At 49.9% G+C, this 15,073-nt stretch overlaps 1 protein-coding gene across 1 annotated transcript; it reads left to right on the top strand.

The window, feature by feature from the left end:
- Nucleotides 1-2,828: 2,828 nt before the first annotated feature.
- On the top strand, nucleotides 2,829-7,880 carry HASPIN (histone H3 associated protein kinase). Its single transcript, XM_066202102.1, has one exon. The coding sequence runs from the start codon at nucleotides 2,829-2,831 to the stop codon at nucleotides 5,571-5,573; it is 2,745 nt and encodes a 914-aa protein (XP_066058199.1). The 3' UTR covers nucleotides 5,574-7,880.
- Nucleotides 7,881-15,073: the final 7,193 nt, after the last annotated feature.

Here is a 15,073-nt window from a genome sequence, read left to right as displayed (position 1 = left end):
TCCCTTTCTCCTGCAAACACTCAGGTCACTGCATGCTGCTCTGCAGACCACAGATCCACAGCTCTGCACACAAACCTGGCAGCTTCTGAACTCACTGAGGGAAACCCCAGGTCTGGGAATCTTCCTGGTGTGTGAGAAAGCCATAAGCAGCTGGTGTCATCCCCAAATAAAGCAGCACCACAGAACACCTCCTGTCCTCCCGTGGGAGGCACAAAACTGTGAAGAAATGCAAAGTCGGATAAAAGTGAGGGGGCCCACAGAGATGACACCAGGAAATTGTGGCTCTGCAAACCCTCTGCCAGCTTTGCATGAGGCAGAGATGTCATGAACCGTCCTGGCAGCTCCAAAGCCTCTGGGAGATCTGCAGCAGCTCCTCTGCCCACAACTCCTGGCCCCCCAAAACTGCTGCCAGCTCCTTCACCTGGCTGGGGACAGGCGGATCCTGAGCCTGAACGAGGCATTTGGAAATCCTCTGTCACTCAGGGAGATGCCACAGCTGTGCCACTGCCACAAAGTCAGGGCCACGCAGCCAGGCCACGAGGCTCCTGCACACGGGACTTGATTCAAAATGTAGATGGCAAATAAATTTAGAAGCAGACACGGCCAGGCTCCCATGGAAACCGCACAAAAAGCCAGCTGTGGTTTGGATGAGCTGAGTCTTGGCAGTCTTGGCTAATCCCTTAAGTGCCATCCAATTACTGCAAATGTGTTTGGCATCTGCTGCAGTGACTGCAAAGAATTAAATGGTCGATGGCACTCGTCGGAAATTACAAGTCACAGAACCCTGTAATGCATTTAGGAGAAAAAAAAAACCATCTAAAAAGGAAAACAGCATTACCCAGGGCAAGAGCTGTCCTCCTTGAGAGCCATAAGGGACAACAAAAGGCAGCCAAGTAATGAAGGAAGCTTAATTCAGAGAAGAAACTAGAAAAAAAAATGAGAGAAGGACTGTTTGTTATTTTTCCACCAGGCAATATTGGTTAGGCCAAAGGAGACAGGAACTCTTTTGTCTTCTGAAGGTCTGAATGAGAAATCTTTGTTTAATCTGCTGCTGTCTGTAAACACACATTAGATCTGTGGGGTTTATGATCAACCAAACGTGACAGAAATAAATAGAACAATCAGAAAAATAAGAGACAGAGAAAGGAACACTACCAAGTGTCCATCCTTGACTTTCTTTGGAATCCACAAAGGGGGGCCTGAGATCATTTCAGAAGAACACAAGATCTGGCCAGGCATCTTCTTTCCCCAAACCCTCCAAATTGCAATTACTGATAACCTGAAGCTGATAAATCACCAGTGTCAGTCCCTCAGATTAAAGAATTAAAGATTTCCCTGTGTTCAGCAGGGAAAGGGGAGTACTCAGGATGAAATCCCTGAAAGAGCAGGAGTCCTCTGCTTTAACTGCATCACTACAGGAGTTCCACACAGAACCCTAAATATTTTCTGCTCTGCAATGGCAAATATCCTCCCTCTGCTTCTGCCCCACAGGCAAAACCTGATTCCACTAAATCCAGAGGCAGAACAAAAGGTCCAGAATTTAACTCTGGGACTTGATTGCTTCTCTAGGCTCAGCAAAACCATCTGGATGTCTCACTTGTTGCTGCCCCAGGGGAAGGTCCGAGCTGCCTGTGAGATCCCCACTCCTCAGCGTTAAGGTTCTCCTGCTTCAGGCCCAGGTGGAGTTCTCCGCTGAAGATCGTTTCCCGCTGATTTTTCCAGGGATCCTCTTTTTAAGAACAACGGGAAAAGAAACGAAAGGAACAAAACCTCGGCTGCTTTCCAGCAACGCCTGGCTCAGACTGCAAGAACCTCGCGGTGCTGTGCTGCCACCAAGCTGCGTCCCGTGCCCACAACCCGAGTTACGGCTGCGACACCGTGACACCGAAACCTGGAGGGCTTTAAGAGCCGTTCCACGAGGAGCAGCTCCGGGAGGAAGCAGCAGAGCTGCAGCATCTCTGCTAAACCCTGAGTGCCGCTGGGGAGACACGGGCATGAATAAAACATCCCGCTCGCCTCTGCGGGGTGAGGATATAGCATCACACGTGGAGAAGGAGCCGCTCCGCCGCAGTGCAGAGCACACCCTGACCCCGCTGAACGCGGCCCTCCAGTCTGCCTGCGGTGGGAGACACGTGAAATACGTTGTATTTTTACACAGGTATAGAACACGTGAATACATTGAGTCATAGAAGGCTGGGGTTGGAAGAGACCTTAAAGATCATTTATTCCCAACCTCTCTGATGAGCAGGGACACCTTCCCCTATCCCAGGTTGCTCAAGGTTTTATCCAACCTGGCTTTGAACGCTGCCAGGGTTGGGGCATCCACATCCTCCCTGGGCAACGCGTGCCAAGTGTCCCCCCGGCCTCCCGGTAAAGAGACACGTTCTGTACACACGTATAACACACATAGACGGCTGTACTCCGTGCAGAGGTATAGAATACAGCTGTAAAACCAATTAATTCTGCCGTCGCAGCGACGCGTCTCAGAGCGCGGCTGGAGCAGCGCTGGCACCGCCCATCCCGGGGGTCCTGAAACGCCACGGGGCGGCTGCCATGGCTGTGCATGGCCATATCCCGCACCAACAGGCAGTGCCAGCACCGCCGGGACACCGCGGGACACCCGGACGCGTCACCGGGAATTACACCGGCACCGGGAGGGCGTGTCCGGGGAGGGCGTGGCATATGGCAGTGTCAGGGGGCGGGACATGGGGGCGTGTCCTCCCAGCTGGCCCCGCCCAGTGTGGGCGGGCGCGGGCGCTCTCGCGCGCTCTCGCGATACCCGTTCGAACGGCCGGCGGGCGGGCTCCGTGCGAGGGCCCGGCCCCGCCATGCCGCTGCAGCCGCGGCTGCTCCGCACGTACTCCCGGCGCCCCGGCTACCTGCGCCCGCCGCCGCCCCGCGACGCATGGATCTCGCCGCCGCAGGACCGCAAGCGCCTCTTCAGCTCGACCTCCGGCGCCTCCAGCGCCGCCTCCAGCGCCCTCTCCGCTTCCAGCGCCCTCTCCGCTTCCAGCGCCGTCTCCACCCCGTCGGACGACCCCGACTTCTCGCCGCCCGGCAAGCGCCTCCCGCGGGGCCCGGGTAAGCGCCCCGCCTGGGGCAGGCGGCTGCGGACCCGCGGGAAGGAGAACCGGGGGCCGGCCGGGAAGGAGAACCTAAAGCCGGAGACCCGAGGGCGGGAGTCCTGCGGCCGGGGGAAAGAGAACCGGGAACCGGCGGGGAAGAAGAAGAAGCGGAGCCAGGAGAAAGAGCTCCGCGGCCGCAAAGAGGAGCCCCGGGGGTCGTCGCCGTCCTCGCCCTCGCCGTGCCCGTCGCCGTCCCCGCCGCGCGGTTCTCGGCGCGGCCGGCAGGGCCCGCTGTGCGCGGCGCGGCGGCCGCTGCTGTGCAGCACCCCGCAATGGGCCCCGCCGCCCCGCCGGCCGCCGCCGCTGCTCAGCTCCACGGCCGACAGCGGCTCCGAGTTCCGGGACAGCCCCCCGCCACAGCGCCGCCGCCGCCCGCCCCTGCGCCTCAGCTCGCTGCTGCTCAGCACCACCATCGAGGGCGGCTCGGGGCTGGGCGAGTCCCCCCCGCCGCCGCCGCCGCCCCGCGGCTCGCCCGAGGGGCGCTCCGGGCCGCGGCCGTCGGAGGAGGTGCCTGACTTGTTCCGTCCGAAAGGCTTGGCTCGGAGCTGGGAGCCCCAGCTGGGGCTGCGAGAGTCCCGCCGTGTCCTGAGGTCGGCGGTGCGGGGACCCTGCCCGGCACAAGCTCCCCCGTCCCCACAGAAAGCCCCAAGCGCTCCCCAGGAAGCGCTGCCGCCCGTCGAGCCGCAGCCCCCTGCGCCCTGGGACAGCGGCACTTGTGAGGAGCCCTGTGAGGTTCCGTCTCATCCCGCGAGAGATTCGGCAAAAAGACGCTCGAGCTATCACAGAGGTCTAGACAAGGAGTTCCAGCTTGTGCCGGTGGTGGTCCTGGACCCTCTGGAAGTGCCGATGAGATTGAAGAGCATGAAACTCAACAAGCAGGCTGATGATGTTCAACCCGCCTGCCTGCAGCCAGGATCTCCCGTGGGCCGCCAAGGGATCTTGGAGAACAGACACAAAAGGACCAAGGGTGTGCCTGGGGAGGGCAGCACCTGCAGGAAAGCTTGCATCAGTGGCTTCAGTGCCCGCCGCTGGGGCAGGCACACCGGGCTCCGGCCAAAAAGGCGCAAGAACAAGAGGCAGCAGCCCAGTAACTCCTTTTTCAGATTCCAGACGAGGCAAAAACGAACTCGGAACGGAGCTCTGGAGATGTCTGTAGGTGTCAGAGACAATGACTTTTCACTCCTCAATAGCTCTCATTCCTGGGCTAGAGTTCGAGCCTCTCTGTCCTTCCATAAAAAGAAGAAAGTGACCACAGATGAGAGTTTCTGCAGCAGCATCCTCTGCACCCCTTCAGGGAAATCCCAGCTTTCGGAGTACCAAGCCAGCCTGTCTGCTGGTAAAGCTCAGGGCTGCTCCTCGTTTGCTTCCTCCATGGTCCTGCTGGCTCCCAGGGATTCCTCCTCTGGCCTGGAGCTCCTCCTTACAGATGCAGAGAAAGTGTTTGGAGAATGCAACCAAGAGGGGCCGATTGCTTTCGAGGAATGCATTCCTTTAAATAAGATGAAAGACTGCAAGAAAATTGGAGAAGGGGTGTTTGGAGAGGTGTTCCAGGTTGACAGCGAGAGAGGACCTGTGGCCTTAAAAATAATTCCCATTGAAGGGACTGAAAAAGTAAATGGTGAAGCTCAGAAGAGCTTTGGGGAGATTCTGCCTGAGGTAATCATTTCCAAAGAACTCAGTCTTCTGTCTGAGGGCTCTGTGAACAGAACTGTGGGGTTCATCAGCCTGTACTCCGTGCACTGTGTCCAAGGGGCCTATCCCAGCTATCTCCTGAAAGCCTGGGACAAATTCCACAAAGAAACAGGCTCGGAAAACGACCGGCCAGACTTTTTTGGAGCCCAGCAGCTCTTCATGGTGCTGGAGTTTGAATTTGGAGGCAGAGACTTGGAGCACATGAGGAGCAGCTTCTCCTCGGTGGCGTCGGCCAGGAGCATCCTGCACCAGGTCACTGCATCCCTGGCGGTGGCAGAGCAGGAGCTGCACTTCGAGCACAGGGACCTGCACTGGGGCAACGTGCTGGTCAAAAGCACTGAAATCAAAGAGGTTCAGTACGTGCTGGATGGGGAGACACGCTCCATCCCCACGGCTGGGATCCACGTCAACATCATCGACTACACCCTGTCCCGCCTGGAGAAGGACGGGCTGACCGTGTTCTGTGACCTCTCCACGGACCAGGAGCTCTTCCAAGGCACTGGGGACTACCAGTTTGACATCTACAGGCAGATGAAAGAGGAGAACTCCAACAGCTGGACTGACTATCACCCGCACAGCAACGTCCTCTGGCTGCACTACCTGGCTGATAAACTTCTGAAAGGCATGAACTACAAGAGGAAGGCGTCAACTCCTGCCCTGAAGAAAATCAAGGCTCAGCTCAGCAAGTTCCACAGGGAAGTGCTGACCTTTGAGTCTGCCCATGATGTTCTGCACCACAGCAGCCTCTTCCTGTGAGCAGGGGTCCAAGGACTGAGCCACTGGTGCTGCCTTTCTCCTCTGCCCTTTGTATGTGTTGGCACAATGAACTGTTCTGATTGGTTCCCAATCTGTTTAATACATTATCAAAAATGTCCTAAAAAACTTTCCCCCCCCCCAAAAGTCTTCTCCTCTAAGGTGTTTCCACACCTCCTGGTTTTGAGGGGTGTTGGAGGTGGGACAACACAGCTGACTTTGGAGAAAGGAGGGGGAAAAAGACTTCTTCAGGCTCAGTTAATGCCCTGAATTTCACATAAATTTTCTTAACATTTTAGCCTTAGATTATTAAAAGTTCTTTTCTTACTGTATTGTCTTTTTTACAGATTCTTTTTTAAAAGGTAAAAACACTTTCAGTTCTGGACAGTGAGGACAAGGGCTAAATATTGTTGGCTCACTGGAGGCAGAGGGGAAAACCCAGCCTTTGATTTAATTTAGGCAAAATTTATACCTGGAATTAAGGTACAAAATGTAAATAATGTGAAGTTTCTGTAAAGGGTTTTAAACCCACTCATCTGCACTAATCTCTTTCTTTTTCCCCCTCTCTTAAGGACCAAGGAAGCGGTGGAAGATTGTGGAAAAAAATAGCAAAAAGTACCTGTGTTCCTGATTTTTGATGCTTATAATGTTGTGGCCTTGTATACTTGATAGGAACTCAAATCTGTAACCTGGTGGTAGCACTGAAGCAATTTTTTCATTTATCTACAGGAGAAAAAGCCCAAGGTAATAAATGTTCTTTAGCCCTGACTGCAGATGGACCAGGTGCCCTAAACTGGAAGCTCTCCTTGCATTAAATCCCAAATCCCTGTTTTCAAGAAGTCTTTTGCTAACATTCCTGTTTATTAAAGAAACTGGGCTAAAGAGAACAATAAATCACACTGAAGTGAAAAGTGAATTAAATTATGATCCAGTGGCACAGATGCATTAAGAAATTAAGAGGCAGCGTCATCAAATTCATTATAAATGGAATGCTCAATGCAGTCAAATAAATGTTGTATATGTACATCTCAAAGGTTCATCTTGGACCCTCCTCTCTTGAAATCTCCTTTTTACAAACCCAGCAAGGAGACCCTGGGATGGTTTTATTGTTCTGCCTTCCAGACACTGCACAAAGTGACCTGACAATCTGCAGTGCTTCCAATTATTAAGATGGAAATTGTGCTGGAACATTCCCAGGCATCCTCTCAACCCCCTTTTTCCCCTCTAATTGAAAAAAGTAATGCACTGTAATTGAATGGTCTTAAAACCCACTTGGTAAGGCCTGCACTGAATGCTTATGTGACATCAAGGAGTGTTCCTTGTCACGGTGGTGCTGATTTCATTTATGCTTTAAAAGAAAAAAAAAAGATGGGTGAAACCACGGTATTTTTTGCCTGCCTTGGTGCTTTGTTTCTGTGATTTGAGGACTGATTTTGGCTGCACAGGAGGGATGGGGCAGTGGCAGGAATTAATGCCAGGAGAGGTGACAGCCCCCAGGGGCACCTGGTACAGTAATGTTGGAGATACTGAAAGCTGAAACCTCAGAATGTTTCCCTGCAAACCAATTTGCTGATTTGTGAGCAGGTAGTAATTTTCATTAATCAAAATGTAAAGCTTCTACCTCCCCCCAAAACTGGACATTAAATTAATATAGAAACATTCATTATTTGCTTTTTAACTGTGCTTGCAAGGAAGTGCAGCTGCCAGTGCTGAGCCCTCATTTCCTTTTTTAAAGATGCTCTCTGATTAAAAAAAAAAAAAAACACAGAGAAAATATCGTGTACTAATCAGCCCTCATAAATTTTAATGGGAGGATGGTGACAAAAAAGGAATTGGAATAGTAAATTTCCCCTAATCAACTTAAATGCCCTGAACATGTTTTCATCTGAGTGAAAGCTTTACTTGGAACCGAGCTGGATAATATATTTTAAAGATCTGCTCTTCCTGCTAAAGAAAGAGGGTGCCAGAACCCAGTTTGCCCCTTCAGAAAACACAAGTTTTTTTAATACACACCACAGCAAAATCAGAGCCTTAAAGGGTGCTCCATCTTTGACTGGAATAAAAAAGCAAAGCTAAAATATATCCTAAGGGAGGGAAAGATTTTTCACAGGGATCCAAAAGGCTTTAGGAGAGTGAAAAGAGCAAGCCTAGTTTTGTGTAATAGGTAAATCAGATGGATTCCAAGTAGGAATTCTTCAAATTCAGGTCAGAGTGGATTTTGTGGTGAAGCCAGCAACCCTCACTTGGAATACGCTTTCATCCAAGTGCAGATCTCTGAAAATTTTGCCTATTTTGATTGGAGAAGACAGATAAAATATGGATTACCCTGTGAATACTCTGTAACTTACCAGGGTGCTGTTAAAGGATGTCATCTTTGCTCATTCCCTTCTGGAAAAAATGAGACATTAAGTGCAGGAATATGAAAAGGATCTCTTGCCTTGAGAAGCTGAATGAGAAGGAAGAGCAGCTCTGGCCTCAGTGTAGAGAGAGAGAGTGAAGAGCAGCTGCTCAGAGTACCATTCAGAGGCAGGAAAAAAAGGGAAAATAGTGATTTCTGCCCAATTCTACAACTCCAGACTGCAGCAGTTAATGGTGCTGCTGGTTGGCCACAGTGCCCAGCAGGAGAGGAGGCTGCCAAGGGAGAAGGAATTCTCCTTAGAGCTGAATAAAAACAGACTGGGAAATTCAACTCGGCCTGAGAGTGCTCCCATAAAACAAATTAGGTACAAATAGCCCAATAAAAGCTTGAGAGCCTTGAATCAGATAAATCCAGTATTTAGGTTCTCCTCCTAACAAGTGAAATGCTCCTTCCCTTCCCTGGAGCTCATTGCAAGGTTTGTTTAGGTAGTAAATCACTTGGTGCCTGTGCTGGGTTTTCTCTCAGCAGTTTGCTGAGAGCAGCGGGGCTGTTCTACAACCTCACCTCGACTGGCACCTTCCCAAACCGCAGATTTTTGGGGTGGTTCAGGAGCAGAGTGGTCACACGGAGTCATCTCCACTGTCAGTGACACATTCGTGGTCACTTCAGTGTGGCCCCCACTGATTCTTTCCTAGGAGCAGACAGGAAAAAAGGGATTTTATTTAATGAGAAGCCTGGAGCAAGTTCCTGGTTCTTGGAATTCGGGGGAATCACTCCCTCCAAAGGCTTTCCCACACAGGACAATGCAACAGCCCAATTAATTATTCAATACTCTTCAGGGTGTGTAGGAAAATGCTTCCTTTTCAGTCTCAGAGGGAAACCCCTCCATGCTTTATGTAACATTTTATCCGTTCAAGGTTGACTTTAGGCACTGTTCCCCTTGATCAGCTCCTCAGCCAACCTGCAGGGTGGATTCTCACAATGGAGTGATGCCTTCTGTTCAATGTAAACTGAGCAGCTCTTTGCTGCAGTGCTCTGCTGTTCATCTGCTCCGAATGAAATGCCAGAAATGGGATTTTTAGGAGGATCATTGTTGTTTAAACCTCAGTCTGTGCTCCGGGATTTCCTGGGACAGCCCCAGAGATGAAGCACTTTAGGAATGGGATGCTGCTGAAGGATGAATTGCAGGGAAAGTCAAAAACCACCACTGAGGGTTTGAAGAAAACGCCTTTTGCACAGAGATGAAGTTTCATATGAACTCTAAATGCAAAATCTGGAGAGTACAACTCCTCTGCCTCACTAAATCCGATTGTCAAAGCAAATGAGCGGTGCAGATGGTCTTGTGGCTGCAGCCTTGTGAAGGCACTGAGCAAACACAGATCAGGTCACATCAAACAATCCTCATCTTCCTAAGGCAGCAGATTCAGGATATCTCTACATGCACACAAGCAAAATTCCCAAGACCTCAATGGAGAATTAAAACTAAAAGACCCTCTAGTGATGAGTTCAGCTCCCAGGAAAAGGTTTATAAGCAACAACATTAAAAAAGTCTTCACTGGGGACAAGGTCTTGGTAAAGAAACTCCAATTCTTTACCCCTGGATTGCCACAGGACAATAATTTTTTTTTTTTCCCCAGCGATGAGAAGTTTTTTCTTGAATAAATATTCAAGGTGAGGGGCACAGCTTTGCAGAGATGCAATTTATTCCTTTTTCTACTCACCAATAAATATCTCCTGTCTGTGGCTGATGTTCCTGGAGAAGTTCAACGATAATTAACAATTAGATGTTGTGTGCAGAGGTACTCAGCAATGCTGACCAACACTCCAGAATCTCATGAATTATTCTCAGGAGATAAATGTACAACAACATCAGAATCCCTGAGGGCACTGCAGCCACAGTCATTAGTGTTCATTACTGCTCGGGGCTGAGTGTTGTCCCCACTTCTGTCTCCTCTGCTTTAGGAACACCTAATTAAATATTTAATTGTGCTAAAGACTCCTAATTGCTACTGAAGCAGCAACACATCTCAACTTGACCAGAATTCCCAGTTTTTACCTTGCCAAGGCACTGGTAATGCTCAGATTGTATCAAAACACAATTTTGCTGCAACAGTGCTGCTGTGTTGGAAAATTAGGATTCTCTCAGGGTTGAATCTCATGCTGGCCAGACAGGGGACAGCTGGTCTTGAGTTAGTCAGTGAAGAGCAGATAAAGAACAGAATCAAATATGAATTTGGAGCTGAAATATTACAGGAAAAAAAAAGTTTTAAGGAAGCCTGGCAGCAAGAGCGAGAGCTGCTCAGTGTTTCCATGCTGTGTCACCTGGACCAGGCTGGCCTATTTACAGCAGTTCCAGTTTCTGCTGGGAATGTTCAGAACACACGAAATCCCAAGAGCCTGAAGGAGCAGACAGCCAAAATACACCAATATGGGCAGAGCTTCAGGATTAAACATGGTATTTATGTTTCCATTAGATAAACACATTATCTAGCAACCCCAATTCTTTGTCTAGAGTTTGTTTCCAAGTCCGAAATGCAAGGAGAAAATCAAATCCATCTGCTCAGCCTCTGTCTTTGTGAACTCCACAGGTCGCTCAGCTGACAGGGGTCTGATTGAAAATGAGGGACAGTATGTAAATAAATTTAATTTTGTATAAATAAGCTAAATTATCAGTGCTGATCTGCAGACATCAAGGTCTCCTCAAAGCTTCAACTGTATTAATTCATGTTCACTGTCTCATACTTGTCCAGACCTTTAGACATACAAGGCAAAACTCTGTAACTTGGACTGAAGGGTTTATATTTTAGATAAGTTCTATCACTGGGAAAGATTTTAATTTTTTTTATGTCCCTCTGATGCTGAATTAAAAATAGAATAATGACACATTGCGTGGAACACAGATTCTATATTTGTCTTTGAAGCATTTCCCCAGCACACTAAAAAACAACATTTATTACCTACCAGAGCACAATCACATCCTCCAGAGATCCTGCAATGTCCTGGAGACCATCAGGGGAACCAAAGATTGTCCCAAGGAGAGGTCACCTGCACATGGGAGTGGCTTTTCAAGGTGAATGGACCAGCCTAAAAAAACACCAGAGAAGGATTTAGAGCAAAAGTAGCACTCTTGCATTTAAGAAATATAAAATGAATCTTATTGCATGGTCTTTTCTTAAGTGAGCAGCAACAGAGGGGGTTCCCAGCCTGCTGCAGAGCGGGATCCATCCCTGCGCTCACCCTGTGACGGCAAAGCCACGAGAGGGTGCCTGTGCTGTGAATCCTGGTGCGCCCCGGCTGCTGCTTTCTGCTCCCAACCACCCCGAGCAAATTCCACCTGAGCACCAAAGGGTTTCCTGCTGGGCTCTCCAAAACGACACAATTCCCCTTTATCCTGGATATTGTCACGGATCCCGTGGGATCTCTTGTTCTCCGCACGGCCCCAAGAAGCAAAGGGGACATGCAGAAAACTCCCCAGGCACAGAAATGCCTGGCCAGGGCAAGGGCTGCACCGACAAATCCCTGCACGCAGGTGAAAAAAAACCAGAATTTTACCACGCCGGGATAAAAGCACACCTTAAGGGATAGAATAACTTTATTTCTCTCCTGTTTTCTACTGACCAAGCCAGGAGCTCTGGCTGCAGCCCGCAGTCCTCTACCATACAGGGAGAGCACATCCAGCAGGGAGCACGAGGCAGGAATGTTTTATTTGTCACTACTTAGGCATGGTTGGAAAATCCCCAGCAGGGAGTGTTTACGCTGCCAGTGTTTTCACCTCTGTCTCCAGGCGATGGCCGTAAACCCTTCCTCCTTCCCTCCGCCGGGATCGAACGGAGCTGCAGCAAGGAGAGCAGTTGTCAGCCCATCAGGCTTCTCATCCACGGGCAGGGCTCGGATCCCAAATAAAACCCAACCTGTGCTCCAGAAAGAGACAAGCAGCCCTTGCGCTGGAATTCTCTATATATAGTTTTGGAGAATTAGCGTCCTTTGCAGCAGTAAAGGGCAATTTTTAGAACAAAACATCGAATATCTACTTATATGTGGATCGTTTCCTATTATTTATTTTATTCCAGCCATCCTCGGGGACAGATCCTGTAACCAGTTTAGCAGCAGCACAATCATTATTCAACAATCTGACAGCAGGAAAAAAAAGAATAGCACAGCTGGCGACCTCCATCCCTGTGACCCATGAGAGTGGAACAGAAATACAGCACGGCCCAGTTTGCTGAATTTTTTTTCCCACTCCTTTTCCAAATTTCAAGACTCCTTCCAACGTATTTGCTGCAGAGGTAAAGCACTGTAAGCTTGGGATGAACCAAAGGAAATGGCTCTGGCACTCTGCAGATTCATTCTTGTCCTAAGGGATGAAGGTTTTAATCCAGAGGATTCCAAAATAGCAGATTTTTTTTTTTCCTGCAGTGATGGAGTCCCTGACTTTAGTGTTGGAGATGTGAATGCCAACAAAACCAACACTCAGCTGGGGATAGCTCTTCTGCCCAGTGAAATAGAGACATGGCTCTCTTTGCCCAGAAAATCTAAATTTTCCAAGGGTTCTCAGAAAGGAGTGCAACAAACCCCATGGGCACTTTCCAGCTACCTCCAACTCTCCTCCTCTGTGTTTAACATTTGACAACCATCCTCAGAGTCCAGAAACGCTGTAACACTCCACATGCCACAAATCCGTGCCGAATAAAAAGATTATGGTAAGAGAGGAAACAAGAAACCCCCTTTTGCACTCAGATTTAGTAACAGTTCTGTTCCAGCCCCAAAGCAGCCACAGCCACATCTTCCTGAGCCTTTGCCTGGTCCTGTCTGGGCCCAGGTTTGGGGTTTTTTTGTGCTGCAGAAGCAGATGTGAGATTGCAAAGAGGAAGTTTTCTTTTAAAATGTTTTGGGGTGGTTCTCTCCCCCTCCCTCCCCCCCATTTTTTTTTTTTCTTTTTTTTTAGTCCCAGAGCAAGAAATGAAATTTCTTGAACACAGCAGAGCCCAAAAGTGAGAGCCAGCCCCAGGAAGAGTCCAGCTGCAAACCCCACCAGCTGCAGCCCTTCAGCCCCAGCCCTGGGCAGCTCCTGGGACTTACAGAAAGCATCTGGTCTTTGTCGGGGCCCTGGGGCTGTCACACTTCAAAGGCTCCCTCTGTGAGCTCCAGAGGCAATGGAAAATATGTTCAGTTGCAAGTGGGGTCACAAGGAGATGGAGAGAGAGGGAATCAGCTCATGGATACAGCTCCTCGTGCTGGCTCCAGCTTCAGAGCAGGAGAAAAAAAAACTCCAAAGCATCCGAGGAACAAGGAAGGTTTGACTCCACCTCTGCCCCTGAGGAAAGTGAAGGATTGGGAACCACACACAACAGACACGGAATTTCTTTTAGGAAAATTGCAGAGAAAAGCTGTGAGAGAGCTCTGTGAGGTGGGGAGAGCACAGAGCCTTGTACAGAGGGCACAGGGAGCAAGGACCAGGCAAAGTGTGCTGGGGTAAAGGAGGGGTTTGGATGCAAGGTTCATCTCTCACCCTGCCAGGAGCCAAGGAACTCTGCCCAAAGCACATCCAGAGGGTTCGGACAGCCCCGAAGCACGTGGGAAGCACTGGGAGCTGCTGGTGTCTTCTCACGGCAGGGCTGGGCCTCCAGAGCCTCTGTGCCTCAGACAGGGAGGAAACTGCAGCTGTTCCTCCACTGCCATTTGGGAGAGGTTTCTCTGTTGTCAGAGCCCTGCAAAACCTGCCCCTGTGCACAGGAAAGGGTTCTCATGCAGAGGGGTCCAGCTGGCAGAGGGAGAAGGGAGAGGACAGCTCACCTGTTTGAGAAGTTCTTGTGTAAATGACTGAAGGGTCTCCTGACTAAACATTATCATTTGCTGAGAGTGGGCCCCAAAATCCTGGGGGGGCTGCCACCCATCATCCTTCACCCACGAGACTGCTGGGCTGGGGTGTGACAGGGAAGCTCAGGGGATGCCACAGCCCTGCTCCGCAGCAGAACATTTCTGATGCAGATCAAAGGAGAAACGAGCGCTGCCAAGCTTTAAAAGAGAAGCCGGCTCAAGGAATGGCTGAAGAGGAAGGTGATGCTGAAAGCTGTCAGTGCCCACAGCTTCGCCAAACTACCAGCAAGGTCATTTATTGAGAGTCCAAACAGGGATGGCAGATCTGATCCTGCATTCCTTTAGGATCTCCAAGTGTCCCTGCCACAGCAAAGCACCGAGCGCAGCGATAGATTTATCACATGCCAGATGAGCCTCCCGTGCATTATGAGCACCTTGCCAAATCTTGGGAACACTTAGGATAGAGCCATAGATGGAAAAAGCAGCTGAAGGCTTCGCAAAGCAAGAAAACAACAGAAGCTGGAGCAAGAAAAGTCAGTTCCCACTCAGAGTCCCAGGGCAGTGAGGCTGGAGGGGGAATTGCCCAGCACGGGGGGAAGAACCCATTGAAGTGCAGGGAATAAGTTTTCAAACAAATTTTTGCTGCCTGTCACGTGCATGCAGTGAGGAGTAAGAGGATGGTCTCCAAAAGAAGAACCTCCAAGCCTCACTCAGAGTGGAATTGAGACAGGGAGCTCAGGTTGCACAGTTTGTCTCACTGAAGGAAAGGTGCTGCCAACCCCTGTGGTCTGCAGCTTTCCTGGGATTCTCACCGACCTTTCCCTGGACTGGAAGGTGCATCCAGGGCAGCCTCAGCTGCTCCACGCCCAGATGTGGCTGCACAAACTGACATCAGGCCATGAAAAACAAGAGGTAACTCCCACAGCAGTAATCAGGAATCTGGTAAGAATTTAGTCCACACTGATAACACCTTCTCTCCCTTTCCTGAGAAAGGCAGAAGCTCTAAAAGTATATCCAAAGATGAACATTTTCAATTAAGTACACTTGCTGTATTGTTTACAGAAATTTTACACGTTATTACTGTTAAATAGAGTGAAAAGTGAGACAGCTCATTATTATCTCTTTTCCCACAGAGTTTACAGTGGGCTGCCCCTCCTGCCTGAGGCTGGGTCACAAAAAGTAACGAGGTCCTCGCAGATATTTGCAGCAAGACAGGATGCCCACCAAGAGTAACAGGAAGCAAAAACCACACAAAAAGTGTTGGCCCATCAGTCTCTCAGGGGCCCTGAGCAGGATTCTGCTGCTGCTTATTACAGAGACAAAGCAA

Source organism: Chamaea fasciata, unplaced genomic scaffold (assembly GCF_029207755.1).
Source record: "Chamaea fasciata isolate MVZ Bird 193981 ecotype frontalis unplaced genomic scaffold, bChaFas1.0.hap1 SCAF_21, whole genome shotgun sequence".
Lineage (NCBI taxonomy): Eukaryota > Metazoa > Chordata > Aves > Passeriformes > Sylviidae > Chamaea > Chamaea fasciata.
Note: the sequence above shows the minus strand (reverse complement) of the source record. Positions and strands in the feature narration are given on the sequence as shown.